Source organism: Solanum lycopersicum, chromosome 5 (genome assembly GCF_036512215.1).
Source record: "Solanum lycopersicum chromosome 5, SLM_r2.1".
In the NCBI taxonomy this organism is placed as follows: domain Eukaryota; kingdom Viridiplantae; phylum Streptophyta; class Magnoliopsida; order Solanales; family Solanaceae; genus Solanum; species Solanum lycopersicum.
The window spans coordinates 10712970-10732054 of NC_090804.1; the positions used below are offsets into that span (position 1 = coordinate 10712970).

The 19085-nt window shown below is 32.9% G+C and overlaps 3 protein-coding genes and 1 long non-coding RNA gene across 7 annotated transcripts; 2 read left to right on the forward strand and 2 right to left on the reverse strand.

Moving 5' to 3' along the window:
* Positions 1-2162: 2162 nt before the first annotated feature.
* On the forward strand, positions 2163-6759 carry LOC101267706 (small ribosomal subunit biogenesis GTPase RsgA 1, mitochondrial). Of its 3 annotated transcripts, XR_011221154.1 has the most exons (6): positions 2177-2958; positions 4428-4649; positions 4747-4941; positions 5060-5253; positions 5905-6327; positions 6477-6759. XR_011221154.1 is itself a non-coding variant. In XM_004239159.5 (5 exons), the coding sequence occupies exons 1-5, from the start codon at positions 2293-2295 to the stop codon at positions 6089-6091; spliced, it is 1464 nt and encodes a 487-aa protein (XP_004239207.1). In that variant the 5' UTR covers positions 2163-2292; the 3' UTR covers positions 6092-6464. The 3 variants fall into 3 exon arrangements, 2 of the variants coding, with proteins under 2 accessions (XP_004239207.1, XP_019069645.1); XM_004239159.5 differs by lacking the exon at positions 6477-6759 and having other exon boundaries at positions 2163-2958; positions 5905-6464; XM_019214100.3 differs by lacking the exon at positions 6477-6759 and having other exon boundaries at positions 4744-4941; positions 5905-6464.
* Positions 6760-9767: 3008 nt separating this feature from the next.
* On the reverse strand, positions 9768-12814 carry LOC112941546 (uncharacterized). Its single transcript, XR_003246815.2, has 4 exons — positions 12694-12814; positions 11762-11963; positions 11482-11545; positions 9768-10062 (listed from the first exon to the last, which is right to left on the reverse strand). It is a non-coding gene; the product is annotated as an uncharacterized lncRNA (long non-coding RNA).
* LOC101267403 (65-kDa microtubule-associated protein 8) lies at positions 10901-17951 on the forward strand. 2 transcript variants are annotated; one of them, XM_004239158.5, is made up of 11 exons: positions 10916-11622; positions 11710-11913; positions 12723-12980; positions 13117-13329; positions 13572-13727; positions 13812-13971; positions 14057-14208; positions 14291-14378; positions 14627-14700; positions 15639-15713; positions 15942-17951. In XM_004239158.5, exons 1-11 carry the CDS (start codon positions 11539-11541, stop codon positions 16263-16265), a joined length of 1788 nt encoding a protein of 595 aa, XP_004239206.2. In that variant the 5' UTR covers positions 10916-11538; the 3' UTR covers positions 16266-17951. The 2 variants fall into 2 exon arrangements, with proteins under 2 accessions (XP_069154026.1, XP_004239206.2); XM_069297925.1 differs by lacking the exon at positions 15942-17951 and having other exon boundaries at positions 10901-11622; positions 15622-15711.
* LOC101265544 (uncharacterized) lies at positions 17300-18034 on the reverse strand. Its single transcript, XM_004239468.5, has one exon. It carries the CDS (start codon positions 17948-17950, stop codon positions 17516-17518), a length of 435 nt encoding a protein of 144 aa, XP_004239516.2. The 5' UTR covers positions 17951-18034; the 3' UTR covers positions 17300-17515.
* Positions 18035-19085: the final 1051 nt, after the last annotated feature.

Here is a 19085-nt window from a genome sequence, read left to right on the forward strand (position 1 = left end):
TTAAACTCAACATAACTAAACCCTGCATAACTAATACTTGCATAATTAATACCTACATAACTAAAACCTACATAACTAAACCCTGCATAACTAACACCTACATAACTTAACCCTGCATAACTCGAAAATCAGTAACCAAACAACCCCTTGATTTTAAAGATAGTACTCTAATACATTTATGAGAAGAGTAAAACTTTTAGACTATGTTTTGAAGGGCAATTCGGTAAACATTTCAAAGTCTTCATTATTTCTTAAACTTCGTGCTCAATCAAATGGTTTCACAGAAAATGGGACGGAGAGAGTAATATTACCCACATGACATATGTCATAATTTAATTTGTGATTGTGACATGTTATCACGAGTGTATCTCACTCACTTAATATTTGGGATTGATTATTTAAAAATAAATTCAAATAGGTATCCATCTGAAGTTCTACATATGTTCAAAAGATAAAAGTCTTAATTGAGGTGTTCAAGTGAAATGTGTGGACAACTTTAAGTAGACACAGATAACTTAAATTTAATGTTTCTTTTCTTTCTTAAACTTTCATACAGAGTCAAACTATCTCACATAGAATGAGACAGATTGAGTAATTGGAGACCCATAAAGAGGTGTCATCTCATTTTATCTACATTAATTAGATATTTAGAGGTGCAAAGTTATTAGGAATATTACAAGCAAGACATAAAAATCAAGTCAACATAGGTAGTAAAACTTTAAGTGTACCTGAACGTCTTGCCCATAGAGAAAATCGAGGATGAAAGTCTCAAGGTGGGGGGTAGAGTCTATGGAGCACGTTTCCTATTGCTTTACCAATTCAGTGGGGACAATGTTCCAAAAAAATGAATCTCCCATGTTGCGATCTTCATTAGAAATATAAATAGCTAAAATTTATCCCCTTTGAATGTATTTATCCCTATATATTTAACATACAAGTTTTTTCGTCTGTTGAATAACGCTTAAAACCATCTCCAACTCACCTCTATTTTATTCTTCATTCTCTATATTTAGAGAGTAAAATAGAGAATGTCCTCTCCAATCCGTTTCCATTTTACTCTCTATACTCCATTTATAGAGAGGTGAATATTAATTCTCCACTCTCTATTTCACTTTTTTAATATTTTATTATTATTTTCATTATTTTTCAATTAACATATTATTTTACATATAATTTCATTAATTAAATATATAATATTCATGATTCTTTTTAAATGTAATATACTATTTTAAAAAATATATTATCTAATATATACTACTTTAATTTCAATTGATATATTTTCAATAACTTTCACCAATAATAAAATTTAATTTTATTGTTAATTTTCCTTATAAAAAAAATTATAATGGGAAGATGAAAAAAATAATTTAAATATAAATAAAAATACAATACAAAATAATAATTTAAATTCAAGATAAAATACAATACATAACATTATAATCAATTTGCGATAAAACAAGAATCATGTCGAAAAAATGTGGAACGTGCATTCGGAGTTTCGCAATTATTGCAAGACCGTCACGTTTTTGGAGAAAAGAAATGCTACCTGATATAATGATTACATGTATTATGCTGCACAATGTGATAATTGAGGACATATTTTAATGCACCAATTCAAGATATAGTAGAGGCTCCAACTGCAACTACAGAAATGGTGATAGATGAAAATCTCCGATTTGAACAATTTTAGCTAGACATAATAAAATTAAGGAACAAAAATGCTCATTTTGAACTCCGTAATGTATTACTAGAATATTTATGGGAGCAACTTAATAATTTCAAAAATTGAATGTTTATGTAATCGTATTTTACTTTTATTTGAATTTGTTTATTAATTTATATATTATATAATATTTTTGTGCAATTTACGATATTTAAAAATTAAAATAAAATATAATTTATATTAAATAAAATATTTGAAAAAATAAATTTTTATCATATGAAAATTATATAAAGTAATTATTAGAAAAAAGAAATGAATAATTTATATGAAATAAGAAAATAAGAATGTAATAAAAATAATAATATAATATTAATGAGACAGAAAAAGATTCTTTTGAAGAATAAAATAAAAAATTGAATTGAAGTTAATTATTTGAAAAGATAAATAACTCTATATTTAAAGATGTCTAAAAAAAAAAAAAAAAACTCCTATCCATTATCACATTTTTGTGTCCAAATTAAACCTACATTAGTTGGTGTGTGTCTTAACACACTGGATTCTACTCAGTCGCTCCAGAGCTTCACTTCAAAACCTCTTTCTGCTAAAAGTACACTGTTCCTTTCACACAAATGAAGATCGCTTCGTTTTCACTTCTTCGGCTTCCTTTCACCGTTTCCGCCACTCGCCACCGCTTCTTCTCCGCCTTCATCGTCGCCGCCGGCCGTCACCAAAACCCTAACAATGTCTCAAGGAAGCTCCAACAACCGAACAAAAATCTACTCAAAGCTCGTGAAACTATCAATAAACATTTCTCTACTCTGGCACCTATTCTTTCTCTGGAAGAAAAGCCTCAACTCTCTCACGACCAAGCCGTAGGAACTGTAGCCTCTTCACAAGCGAATTTCATGCGCGTTATAGTCCAACATATTCCTCCAGAAACTTCTGTGGATCCTTCTGGAAGCTTCAGTAAGGGTTCGGGGGAAATTGGAGTTGAGTTGTTGTGTGTGGTCAAGGCTGTATTGAAGAAGATTAAGAGGAGAGTTTTGGTTGGGGATAAGGTTTTGGTAGGTTCTATTGATTGGGTGGATAGACGCGGCGCTATTGAGAATGTGTTTCAGAGGACGACAGAGATTTTGGATCCTCCTGTAGCTAATGTGGATCATTTGCTAGTGTTGTTCTCTATGGATCAGCCAAAAATTGAGCCATTCTCACTCACTAGGTTCCTCGTAGAAGCTGAATCAACCGGAATTCCTCTTACTCTTGCCTTGAATAAATCAGAACTTGTTTCTCAAGAGGTTAGAAATACACATACAGTGCTATTCACTCCACATATATTCAAGCATTTGATTAGTTGATAAGTACTTATTACTTGGACATATTGAGTGAGAAAACATAATATCCCAACATTGAGTTGCTTGCTAGTAATTTTGATTTGTCACTAGTAGATGAATACTAACCGAACATATTGTTATATCAATCAACTACCTCCAGGATTTGAGCATGGAGGGGGCGCCAAAATGGCGCGGTAAAAAGTCGCCCGTGCTTCCATGAACGTAGTCATCTTTTAATAAATAACTACATAAACAAAAATGCAGTCACAATATACTCCAACCATCTAGAAAAGGATAAACTGAAAAAAAAAAAAGAGAGGAGATTTAAACTCTACTTATCCCTACTTAATGCTACATATTATAGTCGGGGGCTTCAACATTAATAGGGAAAAGACTAACTGAAAATAAGTTTCAGCTAATATCATCATTTTGTAAGGGTAATATACTTTCAAAGATAGTTCAAATATAGCATATTTCCTACATCGATGTCCAATAACACACATTTTAATTCATTGAATGTTAAATGTGTTTGAATTGTATATCACTAGGACCAAAACTATAATTTTCATTAATTTGGAGTCCAAAAATACTATCCTTATATAATATAGGATTTTCAATTTAAGATTGATCTATTAGAAAAATTCAAAAGATTATGGCCTTGCCCTTATAACAGTTAGGAGTATGATGAACTCCAAATAGAAAAGAACACATCATGGAATGTTGTAGCTAAGATTCGATCCCAAGTAACTAAGTATACGGGTCGAGAGGCACCAGTGCGGCTATTTAGCTTTTGTGCTTCAGAGGTCCTTGTTTAATATATGATCATTCTTTCATTGTATATACTCATCTATACATCGAAATTTTTGAGGTTAACGGGTACCCGTGACCCCCCTCCCAATAGGGTAGGTCTGCCACTGACTACATCTCAATCCCAAATTTGTTTGGGTTGGTTAAATGAATTATGTGTATCTATTTCACAGTTCAGGTCCTTTATCAGCACATCACTATGCCTTGGGATGACTCCTAGTGGGTGAGTGAGTACTTGTTAATTTCTTTATGCATCCTTTCACTTGTTTGTTGTCATTTCTTCTTTGATTTTCTCAAGTACTAGTTGCAATGCTTGACATTAGATTTCTATACCATTTCTTAGAATGGGATACACATGTCTTTGCTTTTGTATAACCTTTGTAATGGGCTAGAATGTGAGGTGAAAAATACAATATCATATTGTTATATTATCAAAGAATGAACTCAAACTGACAAAACAGAGAAGCTATTTATGAAAAATGTGTTTTGACTGAGAAAATCATGCAACATCCAAGCATTATTGACTACTTTTTATGTGCTTCAGTTTGATACTACTTTCTTCCTTCATATTTCTATTTTGTGGTCATTTCTCTTTGACGCTGAAAGCCAGTGATCAACTCCTACAGGAAATAAAAGCATGGAAATCTAGGCTTCGTAGTTGGGCCTATGAACCAATCTTTTGCAGCGTTGATTCCAAGCGTGGACTTGATACACTCCAGTTTATTATGAGAGAACAAACATCTGTCATTGTTGGTCCAAGTGGTGTGGGAAAATCCAGCCTGATCAATGCTTTAAGAGACAATAAACACATTCTTGGTGCAGTCGAAGAGAAAAACTGGTTTGATCCTGTGCGTTTGTCATTTTTCATCATTTTATATTATGTATAGCATTCTTTTGTTTAGAACCCGTTGGTTTAGTGTTTCCTTTTCTTTATTATGATAGCAGATTCTAGGGAGCAAGTGGTATGAAGAGCAGCGTGTGGGGGAAGTGTCAGTAAGAAGTGGCAGAGGAAAGCATACGACGAGGCACGTGTCTTTGCTTCCATTGCCTGATGGGGGGTATCTTGCTGATACGCCAGGATTTAACCAGCCTAGTTTGATTAAAGTGACAAAGAATTCTCTTGCACATCATTTTCCGGAGGTCTGTCCTGATGACGCTGCTTTGTCTCTAAATTTTGTTTATTTGGTGAATAATATCTGAATCAATCTATCTATGTGAATCTCATGTGTAACTTCTGATATTATTACTATGGATTCAGATCCGCAAAGTGCTTAAAGATAGTGAACCTGCAAAGTGTGCATTCAATAATTGCTTGCATCTTGGTGAACCGGGCTGCCTTATAAAAGGTGATTGGGAAAGATACCCATATTATCTTCAGTTGCTTGACGAAATTAAGATCAGGGAGGAGTTTCAGTTGAGGACCATTGGAACTAAACGAGAAAGTGATGTTAGGTACGTACGCAATGCCTTTATACTTTGATATTTATCAAATTCACTTTTACACAACTAAAGGTATAACTTAAAATTTTCTGCACAAAGTAAGAAGTCGGAGATAATAATACTATGAGTCTGTCAAGTACAAGAGATGTATGATAATCAGGTTCCTTGTGTTTCTGAGTTCTTTAAAGTATGTGATTTCTTTTTAAAATTATAGTATCGAATATAAGATATAAATTTTTCAGTGTATGTTTGAGGACCAAATATTCTTGTAGTGGGTTGCTTAAGTTAGGCATTGGCGCTTGTAAAGCTTTGCCATTAAAGGACACTCGCACTGAAAACCCTAAAAGTGCATTGTTGCCATCCTTGAATCTCCTGCAGTTTTAATATTTGTATATTTGTTGATGATACTTTTAGAATGAAGTGCCAATTTACACTTTCTTGAGACTATTATTTTCTAGAAACTGAGATTCGATATGCTTTGCGACATAACTATACACCAGATAATCCAATGAGAAGGATTACATTTCTCCACAAATCGAAGATAGTCAATAAAAGAACATTTCCTCAGCAAAAGTTGTGCTTGGTAGCTTAAGCTTTCGGCATTTCTTTATTCTAACCTCCCTTACTAAAGAAACAGAAATATTTATGTAAAACATCTTGCAGGTGCAAAGTAGGAGACAAGGGAGTTGTGCAAGCAGAACCGCGGCTAGAGCCCAAGAAATATAGGCGACAATCTCGTAAAAGAGTGAACCAGTCATTACTAGATGAATTGGATGAACTCGACGATGAAGACGATACACTAGAGGATGACAATCCTATTCTAAGAGCATTGAGGGAAGAAAATAAATAGAAAAGCTAAACATTTGAAAAGATTCTGAAAATTTTCAGTAGGGATGCATGAATCCTTTACACCTCAATCCTTCTTGGCTTGTAAATAGTGATTTTGTTGTAACGTCTTGTTCATAAGCTGAAAGTGATCGACGGGACTGCCTAGATGTTGTAGATAACAAATGTTCGGCTGGCACTGTGTCTCAATTCTGTGGAAGCTCTCACGACGACTTAGTGCTGTACATTTGATAGAAAAAGGTGATATGCATTTCACTTGTGCCTCATTTTTTTCCATCTATGTTTTCTGTGATTATTTGGCAATGCTATTATGCCGGGTAGTCTAATGAATGAAGTGATAGTCAGTACCCTTTATTGGTGTCTGGAAGTTGATGATATACCCTTTTCAGGATATTACGAAGCCCTATATTGGAGTTCCATCGCCTTTTTCGATTGAATATTGAGCGGGCAAATGATGTTGAACAAATAACTGTACAAATTTTACTTTCCTTGGTGTTGGGTTGGAAACTCACTAATAATTCTTTTCGCAAGTGTTGCAGCGCATCTTCTGGGGAAAAATAGCCAAAAAAATAAAAATAGTGTTGTTAAGTCCTCCGCAACTGCTCAAAGTTGTCTGACATTCATTGGATACATCAATCTAATGTTATACCTATTGAACATATTTACAAACTCGAATTTGAGTCAAGCTAAAAGTATAAATGTGTGTAAGTCACTCGTGATGATGTGATGAATTAACGAATTAACGATATACGTGTGCCATTTTGAATTAAAATTTTATACAGAGAAAAAAAAAAGTAGAAGGGCATGTCCGGCTGTCTGCTCGCCATCGACCTTGCAAACTTTTCTATTTAAAGTGCTTTCCATCCATTCACTGTTTCTTAATTCAACTTACGTTTCACCCATCTATTGGGTCCAAAATATCCTTGTGATCCACTTTTTGGTTCAAAATTGTCTATTTATTTAGCAGTTTTATATTTAAACTATTTAAATATTTTTTAAAATACGTGACGCTCAACTATTTGTTATAATTTAACTTATTAGTATAATTTATAAATCATTCCACTACCCACCCATTACTAAACCCTCCAAATTAATAAATCACTCACATTATTTATGCAACAATAGAAAAGCTAGTGCCAATTGAGTGTTTTTAAAAATTTGAGACGAAAATATCTATACAAGTAAATTATCATACATTCAAGTGTCTAAATAAAAATTACCGATAGACTTAAAAGTCTGACTATGTTCATCTTAATTATTCTTACTTCTCAATTATGTGATGTTACTTCATAGATAACTTTTTTTCAAAATAATATATTAAAAGTTTTAAAACAAATCATAAATATTTATAAAATTATATTTTAAAAAAGTGCATGAATTAATTCGGGATGTATTACTTCTTACCTTTAATCATAAATTTCTAATTCAATCTTGAAAGAGAATCAAATTGAAAGTGTCCTCCTAAATAAGCGGCTCAACATAAATTTAATTGGGGCTTCGATTCGGACTCGAATAATTTTGTATGTCATTTTCATTAATCTATAATTTCATCGTGCTTTAGTAGTGTTTATGACGATTTTGATATTATAGTTGGATTATTAATTAGGTGGGGTTTAGTTAGTAATTGGTGGATAGTGGGTTGGTTTATAAATAATACAAATAAATTAAATTATAACCAATAGTTGAACATCAAGTATATTAAAAATATTTAAATAGTTTAAATTTAAAATCATTAAATAAGTGGTCAATTTTAAAGTGGATGACAAGAGTATTTTGAACCCAATAGGTGGATGAAAAGGACATTTTGGAGCCAATAGTTGGATAAAGGGTAATTTTTTACCATTTTCAATATTTCAAAGGTATTTTAGACCCTTTTCGGTTCAACTAAAAGTAAATTCAAATATGTTTATTAAAGAAAAAAATGAAATAGTAAACTACATATTCTTTCTTAATTTCTTTATTTTTTTTTCCTTTTCTCGTCTCAGATTCGGAAGAAATCTCGGCTTTAAATTGAACCCTTCTTTAATTTTTCCATTTCTATACCTTTTTAGCTTTTCTCTTCCATAGTTAATTCTGAAATTGAGCTTTTTCCAAAAGAAATTACTCATTTTTTAAAAAGAAATTTTAAATTGTTTGATTTGTAGGTAAATTCATCTTCATTTTCTACCTTTTTATCTTGTTTATGTTGAGTGGTGAAGAAAAAAACTTTTATTTTTGAAAAGAATAGTCGTGCTTTGCATATGAATATGATAGTGGTGAGGGAATAGGGTGATGTGGTTGAATATAAGAGAGAAAGAGAAGGGTCGATAGAGGTGGTAATGACGGCAGCGGGCGCAGTGGAATGGTTGTGGTGGTGCCGGCAGATATGGAAATGGGTAATGGTGAAAGAAGAAAGATTATATATATATATATATATATAACTAAAAGTTGTTGGTTACATGTGAAATATTTGTGAAATATATTTTCGTGCCACAAACGTTTAATAGATATCTATTTTGAATAACTTAAATATTTAATAAATGCATCACTTGATTAAGATATTCAAATAAACCATCTAAACAAATTTGAAATTTGAGTGGTTATTGATAACTTAAAGTCCTCATTTTGAGATATTGAATAGTGATCGTATTGCATTGCAGTAGTTCAAATTAATATGATAGGCCGTTCAAGGTTTATCTAGAAATCAAATCAAATTGGACATCGAACCAAATTGATTAATTAAATCAATATATTTTTTTAGTTTCGTTTGGATTTTTGTTTTTTTTTTGAAAGGGAAAAGGACAAATTACTATCGATAAGTAGTTACAACTACAGCTTCACAAACGGTCCGTGCTAGCACATATGAAGAAATACATTTTGAATAATCACTAATATAGCTAACAAAATAATAAAATATTAATGTTTAACTGAATCTACTGAGGTCCCCAATATTGTGGACAAAGAAAAAAAACAAATCTTGCATTATTCTTAACACTACCTTAAAAGATACTAAAATAATGTGCCATATTGGTACGACCAGTGTTTTAAAAAACATTGGGAGTGACTTGGTGCAAGGCGTATCAAAAATGCTTTGGAACGTAAATTAAAAGCGTAGATCTATAAGGCATAATTTCTAAAATTTAAGACGTAAGTCCTGAACATTTATCACAACGTAAAAACGTACACTCAGGTGTTCTTAATTTACGTTTTTACTTTTTTTTGCTTTAAATCATATTTTTATTATTGATATAATGATATCTCAAATAATAACTATAATACTTTTTTCTTCATTATTGATTATTAATATGTATCTCAAATAAAAATCATAAATTATTGAAAAGCTTACTTAGTATAAAGTTATAAAATTAAATATACATGAAATTACGCTCCGTAGATCCATGAGACTTACGCCTCGTATCTTGAGGCTAACGCCTCGCTCCGAACGAAATAAAACATCTCGTCTCACATCCCCGCCTTTTAAAACACTAGGTACGAATATGTGGACATATTAGGAAAACTAGGCACCATTTTTTTTTTTGTAGTTGAACAAACTTGAAAATCCCAAATATCTGTGATATAAGTTTAGAAGATTTGTAACTAGACATGTTATGGAAGAGTTGGGAAAAGTAAGATATAGATGTTGTGTAATTCATCTTCTACGCCAATCTTTTATCCTGTATTGCGGTCCTATTATAGCAAGAGTTCACAAAAATTAACATGCACGAGTCAAATGATTGACAAATGCAAAATTAAAAGGACAATTATGAACATAAAAAACAAAATTTAAATTGATAGAGGACAAGGGTTAGCTTGTAGGGAACAAAATTTAAATAACATGAGCATTCTTGGGTGGTCGATCATGCAAAGAAAAACATACTCTCTGTCCAAGTCTATATCATAACTACACTTGAGTCGAGATCTTCCAAAACAACCTCCTCTTCATTGAGTCTTTACGGACAAATGATATTTGATTTTTTGAGCTCCTCATTAAGAATTCTGAATAAATCATGAAACTCAAAATTCAAATTCTCGAGAAGGATTGTAAATAAATATATGTGAAAGAAATTTTTTGGAGCCAAAACATCTAACATCTTATGTCATTTGACTTATAAGCAATAAGAAATAGAAATTTGATTGCCTAAAAAATTTAGATCTTGCTGGAAAAAAAAAGTGATCGAATCGTGAAGAAAATGACATGGGCTATCTCAAAATATCTACACCAACAATAGAATATTTCTTCCAAAAAAGTAATTGAAAACAGTTTGAAATCATTGAAAAATTAGATCTAACTGTTAAAAAGTGGTCAAAATCAGAGAAAAATTATATGGGTATGGTCAAAACAAAGGAAAAAACACAATCCAAGCAAAATCTCATTGAAATCTGGTCATGAAAAATAACCTGCATCAATGCATGAACTTTAATCGTTGTTGAAGCTAACACTTCTAATGGCACATGAAAAGCACATTACTAGAAAATTGCACAAGTAACTAATTTTCTTTTTCTAAAATTGTTGAAAATTCGCACAACAATTAATTTCCCTTTAATTCTCTAATATCATGTGAGAAATGAAGGATAAATTATATACCTACATTACTATACTGAGCCTTATTTATAAACACTATATGACCATGTTTCTCCAAATAAAAAATATATATACGTGTCATATTTCTATATATTCCAACACATAACAATCAACAACTTAGTCAAATTTTCTTGATACAACTGCTATGGTTAGTGATTTTCCATTCAAATACTTCTTGTGAAATGTAGTACTCAATTTGATTTAAGAGTCATACTACCCCTGAGAGCTTGGAGGTACTTCTAAATGATATTAATCAAGAGAAGGAAAGCAATCACACTATAAGTCAAGGTGTTCATGCAAAGTTAAAAGGTAAGGTATTATGCAAAGTATAATACCTATTTTGGTGAGGTAATATGTATATAATGAAGTATTCGAAGTGCGCGTATACTTGGTCATATACCACTGTTCATAAAAAAAAAGTGTGCTAGCCATGTTCCAACAGGGACGAATATGCTGCAGCCTGCAGCACTGCATAAAGCACATTACAAATTTTGGATAAAGATTGCTTAGGAATAAAGTTTGGATAAAGCTTCCAGGAGGAACAACATAGTGCAATCTAAGTTCTCTGGAACTGAATGAGAAACTATATCTGACAGATAAAGACATAAATGCATATTGTTTTCTAAAAGTTAAAAAATAAGATAACAAACAACTTTCAGAATAGAACACCATAGGGAACCCTTGAACTCAAAGCTTCATCATCACCTAACCTGACAAACCTTGTCTTTTAAGCAACTATTTCATACTTAAAGATCCCAATTCATCATTATCTCAATTATTTTTTTTACCTCATATAATCTATTCTATAGGACATTCAAAATTTAATTGATTACCAGAGAAACACGAGCCCCAGACTTGAGTTCCCTCCAGTTGGTAGCTGATCTTTTCATATGGGATCTGTTCAAACGCCAATTGGAATAAGAAGTTCAGCATTGCTCGAGACGTCATGCGGATATTTACTGCAAGAATTACAGGCATGTTCTCTAATTGTAATGTGCATCATTATATTACTAAGTGCATTTGTGGACTAAAGGAACTTTTTATTTTTATTGGTAAGACAGATGATTTGGGATGAAGTTGGAGATGATCAGTTTGAGAGAGAAAAGGTCTTACTGGACATCGAACAGGAGTGCCTGGACGTTTACAGAAAGAAGGTTGACAATGCAAACATCTCCAGAGCTCAACTGCATCAAGAATTGGCAGATTCAGAAGCTGAGTTCACACATCTCCTATTGTTACTGGATGAAAGATCACTCCCTGGAAGGGTAACTTTCTGAATTCCCTTGTCCGGCATGCTAATCAAATTTGATGGCCTCTACATGCATGCAAATACATAGCACAGGAATGAATCTATCTATAAATGTCAGCAGCAAAATTGAAGCAAAGAAATATATTTAAAAGTCGTGCTATATATAATATATTTCTTGCTACCGCCTATATGAGTAATTTACAGATAAAAGAGCTAGGATATCAGCTTCGACCCACATGATTCTTTCCATTACCCACTGCTGGTAACATGTACTAACATTTTCTTGTCAAATTAAAGAGAACGTGAGCTTCTAGTAGTTGTGCTAACCATAATTCAAGAATGCTAATAAAACCAAAATCACATAAATAATTAAATAAACAAAAAGTGGAGGACAGATGTACAGTCAGAGGAATGAATGAAAATGTATATGAGATGAACATCCCCAACAAACTCTAAATCCATGCAATGTAGCTTGTTGCTTCTAGTGGCTTAACGGACACATCAGATCCTAAAGTATCCGAACGAAAATGTATATATTGACAAAACCTCATGGTAAAAGGTGGACCAGTCTAAAAACCAACATCAATGTGACAACAGATCACCTTCACCTTCTTTCCCTAATTAGGAGCGCACGCACACAGAGAGCATTACTATCTGTTAGCATCATGACAAGACTGTGACAGGATGTTAGTTAGATCAATGATCTGAGAGGGATGATATACATGAATCATTGGATTTCTTTTTTAAACACATCATTGGATCTTTAGTATAAGAGATACTCAGTTTAACAACTTACATAAAGAGGAGTGAATTTGTATTCCCCAGCCAGAAAAGATGACTGGAACACTAAAAGAACAGCTAGAATCGATTGCACCTGCCCTGAGAGAGATGCGAATTAGAAAAGAAGAAAGAGTGAAACAATTCAGAGCTGTACAAGGACAAATTCAGAAGATTTCTGCTGAAATAGCAGGTGAATCAGAGTACAATGATTTATCATCAAATGTTTTAGTAAATGGGAATGATCTATCACTAAAGAAACTAGAAGAGCACCAGAACGAGCTTCAGCGGCTTCAAAATGAGAAGGTACGAATGAGATACTTAACCTTTGTGCCTGGCACTATAACTAAGATGCCATCAACTGAAAGGTTTTGAAATTTCTTGTTTACCCCTTTATATTCTTCCTTTTTTTGCCTTTTACTACTCTGTTCTTGCATCAAAGATCGAGAGACTTCAAAAGGTTGAAAGCTACATTAGCATGATCCGGAGCTTAGCAGCAATGCTGGGAACAGATTCCTCTTTGATCATTACAAAGGTTCATCCAAGCCTGAATGAGTTATCTGGACTGTCAAAAAACATTAGTGACAGTATATTGGATAAACTTGGCAGCACAGTTCGGTCATTAGAAGCAGATAAGAAAGCACGGCTTGAAAAGGTAATCTCATTAACTATGCACATTCTCTTATTTAAAAACAAGTATCCTCTTATTTGGTTCATGTAGCCAACAACTCATGACAATTGCAGACTTAGTACTGGAAAGCCACCAACCAAGCAAATTGTAAAAGAAACATAATTCAAGTGGGCCAAATTGTGTCCCTTATTTGTTTTATAAGTACAGGCAAAACAATCAATAAAATCATCAAAATTACTCTCCTCACTGTGTGTGTGTATTTGTAGCTTCACCAACTAGGGAAAGCATTGACAAACTTGTGGAATCTCATGGACACACCCCAGAAAGACCGTGCAAGGTTCTCCAATGTCACTGCTTTGATATCATTGTCATCAAAAGATATCTCCACTCCTGGAAGCCTTACTCTGGACATAATACAGCAGGTCAGTGACATAATAAAATTACAAATTATTCATCCTCCAGTACTACGAGGTAAGAGATTCTGAATTTTTTTTAAAAATTCCAAGGCTGAGACAGAAGTCAGGAGACTGGATCAGCTAAAAGCAAGCAAGATGAAAGAGCTTTTTCTTAGAAAACAAATAGATCTTGAGGAGATCTGCAAACGGTCCCACATGGAAATTCCCTCACAGCTAGAGATGGAAAGTATATTGAAACTAATGAACTCTGGTTGGTCCAATTTAACTGTTCCATTTTTTAACTATTAAGGTGACATACTGTGTTTGAAATTGATACTGACCAAAACCACCAAAAGGGGAGATTGACCATGCTGATCTCCTCACCAGCATGAATAAACAGATAACACAAGCACAAGAAGAGGCATCTAGCAGGAAGGCTATAATGGAGAAGGTAGAAAAATGGATATTAGCTCGTGATGAGGAGCTATGGTTGGAAGAGTATAGCAGGGTCAGTTCCTTCACCTATGAGACATGTAGCCCATTCACTTTTTTTCATCACCTCTATTCAGCTTAAACATCCATATTTTCAGGACGACAACCGGTATTCTGTAAGCAGAGGTGCTCACAAGAACTTGAGAAGAGCAGAACGGGCCAGAGTCATGGTTAACAAAATACCAGGTATCAAAATATTTCTGCTAATGGCTTGCCATCACCAATATCAGCCTAGTAACGGGCAGACATAAAGCCTTTATTGTGACTTAAACAACTACCTGTTGAATGAAAATATGACTAAATCAATTAACCAAATTGTGCTTCTACAAGTTAGATATATTCTTTATGTGTTATCCAGTAAAAGGTGAAAACTTGATTAGAATCTTCATCAAGGATTTGTAAATTTTGTTGCCTTCTTTTTGTTTTATTTGCAGCTTTGGTGGATATGCTGATGGCCAAGACTAAAAGCTGGGAAGAAGAAAGAAATAAACCTTTTCTATACGATGAGGTAAGAACTTAGTAACTCATATCCCCAAATAAAATACTTTTATTGGTTAGTACAAAGAATTACTCATAGTTTCATATAAAGTATTAGGCTAATGTCTATCATTCATTCATTTGAAGTTAAGAGAAACTGATTTGGATTTATCCATGGTTTTTTTAAGTTTTCATACCTTTAGACAATGCAGAAGCTACTGCTGATAGTATTGAATACCATGACAGTTCAGTAACATCTTCAATCCTAGTCTACTTCATCACTATATATACGCTTTTGTATACATAAAAAAGAGAGGGAGGGGATCCTTTATCTGGTGAGAATATAAACAATCTTTTTGGTAGACACCAAGAAACGGCCTATAAAAGTATGCCTGCTTTCTCACATTTTCTAAATGTGAAAAAAATCACTAAGAAGCATTGGAAAAAGTAACAGAAGTAGAACAAAAATTAGCATCTTAATGAATAAAAGAAATAACAAAGTAATTTGGCCAGAAACTTGTGATGCAATTAAAATGCTTGCAGAATTTAATCGAATATATTTTCAGAAAAAGGTGAAAATAAGAGATGATGTTACTAACTGCACCTATATATAAGACATGTTCATCAACAGAAACAACATCAACATAAGACTCAAATGCTACTAGGGAGGACCAGCAACAACAAGTAATGGAAAAAGATGACATAAACAACATTGCCCTTTAATTTGGTGTTGCAACAGAGACATAAGGAATGCATAGGAATCTTTTCCAAATGTTGAATAACTAGATGAAGGTTAGCTAACAGAACTAAAGTGACCTGGCCATATTCTAACTGCCGCGCTATCTGAATGCAATAGAATTGAACTCTGAGAAAGCAATGAAAGTAGTATATCATTTTGGCCCTCCAATTATAGGTTAATTCAATTATTAACTAGTCACATCTTACATACCAGAAGTGCCTGACCCCCAGGTACCGCTGTTTGCAATGTTGGAAGAGTATAATTTGCTAAGGAAAGAAAGAGATGAAGAGAAACAAAGACAACGGGTAAGCACCACAACCATATAAAGAATTTCCTTTGTTATTCACAGTTTCACTTTTCTCAGCTTCTATGTACACTATTCAACTTCCAAACTTTTCAACAACAAAATGTCAAATCCAAGATAAATTGGAACATTTCCAATGTATCCAACATTCACATACAATAAATGAACAGTGTGTACCTCAAAACTTAATCATTACCTCCTTTTACAAGGCATAATGTTATTCTTCCAGGAATTGAAGAAAGTGCAGAATCAGGTGCCGGTTGGGCAAGAGAATCTCTTTGTCCTAAGGCCAAGCTCCAGCAGCAAACGTCTTTCAGATAGAAGCCTGAATGGAGGGTTCAACAATGCCACACCTGTGAATAAGAAGTCTTCTTTGGGTATACAACAGCTGGGACCAACTCCCATTAACACACCACAGCAAAGCATTTCTTATTTAAAGGAATCAAAGAAAGAAGACCACAGAAAAATCCTCTCCCGTAGTCGCTTTGCTTTTCATCCAGGAGATGATTCTACTTCAGTAGTCTCATCATTTTCAGGCCCCTTTTCACCTTAGAGTTTGTGTGTTAAATTTTGAATTTATTTGAGTTCACTAATTTGATAAATTCAGATAAATCCTAAATAGGAGTAAAATCATGCAAAAGATAATTTACATTGTCTATACTTTCTACAATTGTCACCTTTTTAAAAAAGGACACAAATAGACAGTGAGGGCAGTTTCTGCAAGTATGTACAAATAAAAACCCAAGTAGAGTGTCCAGTTCCCTGGTTATAAGCATCAACACATTCACTCTTTGTTTGTTTTTGCTCAAAGGCTACTTTGTGATCCCGTTATCCTTATTTCTTAGAGGAAGCACATAAAGATGATCTTACACAATTGGTATCATGCAAGGGGAATACTGCAGTTTGATTTCTACGCCACGAGATCTTCTCAGAAAGATCACAAAAGCCTGTATCTTATAATCAGCACATTAGTATGAATGAACAACCTGCCTTCTTTGGCAGATTTTACTCTGAACAGATAAAAGCATAATAAGACGATTTTTCATTCATTAGTCCATTGATGAAGTGGAGTTGTATAACTGATATTTGTGAAATTTACAACATTTTCAACTTCATTAGGAAGACTTAGGTCAGGCAATCATTCATCAAATAAGAAAACAATTAGAACATTTGGCTCTTTTAGCCTTACAAAAGTTCAACTTAGTCTTGACCATCCCTTTGAGAGATAAGCAGTACGTCTAGCTATAGGTAAGCGCTTACATTAGTAATTTAATGATGGCTACAGGTTTTACTTTATTGTTCCGGAAGGTCGAGTATTCCATGGAGAAATGCAAGATAGAACAAAAAGTAACCAAGGTGAAACAGAGTTGTCAGATCCAGTCCAGAATGCCTTTAAAAAGCATTGTTGAATGAATTAATTAATACATGAACGTCTTAGAGTTCTAACATGAACCTCATTTTACAAGGAATTCATTCTACTTTCAAGTTCAAGTTCTGGTATGGATGATTATGTCAATGAAGGCATACTATAATCATCCAATCAAATCAGAACGGAGACTGTATTAATTCCATCTCGAGAAACATCAATGGAGCTCACATGGACAGTTCATATTCATAAAAAGCTCATAGTCCAAGGATGAAGAGAAAATCAGCAACTAATGTCTCAAATATCATAGATTGGCAATGCATGATATAAATCTAGGGAAAACAACAATATCTTTTCAAATTATAATCACAAGCCCTACACTGAATGTGAATAACTATTTCACACAACTACTGGAAATAGATTGTAAACACAGAGTTTTAAGTACACTTTTGAAAAAAGGCCTCAATTCTTCGAGTTCCGGAAGGAAGTGGATTATCTGTGGATGATCGAGGACGACTTTGAACCTTCGGAGACCGATCCAACGGCTGTGAAGGCATGGGAAGCGAATCGAGAAGGAAATCACTCGTAGGTTTATGCCTTTTTACGGCAACTCTTAAGTGCTCGAGCTTTATTGTTTTTCTCTTCTTCTCCAAAGCTACTTGTGCAGATTTTTCTGCTAGTAATTCAAGGAAAAGCTCGGTGGAACTAGCGATGAGATATAGGGCTTCTGAGTTTATCTTGTTGATGTCCTGATCCAGTTTCATGATTTTCTTCACTCGGCTTATCGGAATTTGGAGTTGGTGGGTCTCTCCGGCAACGGTGGAGGTTCCTTCTTCATCCTCTCCTGGCATTGTGTCTAAAACTCTGGTCATCGAAGATAACAGAAGTCGACATTGGATTTTAACGCTTCTGAATTTGGCGGGAATGAGTTTTTGCCTTGCCGCCCTTACCAAATTTGGGGGAAATAAGTGGGATACTTTGGGGCTTAATATTTAATTGGGGAATTTTTCAAAATGTATTCTAACATTTAATAAGGCTCATTGTCTAACACTTTTAATATTTATTAATAATGTTAAAATTTTAATTTATTATGTATTTTATTTATATTTTATTATTTGCTTTTATTAAAGAATACAATTGTTAAATAATAGAAAGGAGAAATTTTAGGGGAGAAAATAATTTTAAAAAGGAACAATTGATTAAATCTCTCATTATGGATTTTCAATTGATAATACTCGATTTCTAATCAATTTATTTGGATTAAAATCATTTTTTTTCTTTTTGGTTAGAAAATTTGAAACGGAATTGGTCAAAAAATCGTTGACAAGCAACTTTCGAGAAGTAAATTTTACTAGGAATTCGATAGAATTGATGAAATACAATTTGAATCAATTATTAGTTAATTACTGCATTCTTAATGTGTTTCAATGAATCAATTATTAATTAATTATTGCATTCTTAATGTGTTTCTAATTGATTGTAAATTTGTTTAAAACTTTTTACATAATTTAACAACGTATCCATTTACATAAAAAATTGTATGTATTATGACCAAGTTAGTAATAATGAGTTTTACGAATTCATTGAATTTTTTTTGTTGGTTGAATACGAAGATAATAATGAATTGTTTGAGGACTGACTTTTTTCATTGGCTAATTCTTTTTAGTTTTTTTGAACAAAATAGTATCCCAAACGTAAAAATTATGACAATTGTATTGTATTTTCATTTTTCTTTGGTTATTTGTTTTCTATTTTTTGAACTATTTTGAATTACTTATCAAAAAGAATATCATAAAATTAATGTATTTTGTAAGTGTTTGACATGAATATAATTTGTATGTTACTTTAATATATATATATATATATATATATATATATATATATATATATATATATATATATATATATATATATGTATGTATGTATGTATGTTGGCTGACATATTATAAAATTGTGATATACAAAAAATAATTTTGCTCAAAACAAGATAAGAGCCCCATTGTAAAT

Coding starts and splice junctions, on each gene's coding strand:
- LOC101267706 (XM_019214100.3), top strand. CDS start 2,293: ATGAAGATCGCTTCGTTTTCACTTCTTCGGCTTCCTTTCACCGTTTCC. Junction 2,959..4,427: donor CAGAACTTGTTTCTCAAGAG/GTTAGAAATACA, acceptor CAACTCCTACAG/GAAATAAAAGCATGGAAATC. Junction 4,942..5,059: donor TTGCACATCATTTTCCGGAG/GTCTGTCCTGAT, acceptor CTATGGATTCAG/ATCCGCAAAGTGCTTAAAGA.
- LOC101267403 (XM_004239158.5), top strand. CDS start 11,539: ATGGGATCTGTTCAAACGCCAATTGGAATAAGAAGTTCAGCATTGCTC. Junction 13,330..13,571: donor AGAAAGCACGGCTTGAAAAG/GTAATCTCATTA, acceptor GTGTATTTGTAG/CTTCACCAACTAGGGAAAGC. Junction 13,972..14,056: donor ATTGAAACTAATGAACTCTG/GTTGGTCCAATT, acceptor AACCACCAAAAG/GGGAGATTGACCATGCTGAT.
- LOC101265544 (XM_004239468.5), bottom strand. CDS start 17,950: ATGACCAGAGTTTTAGACACAATGCCAGGAGAGGATGAAGAAGGAACC.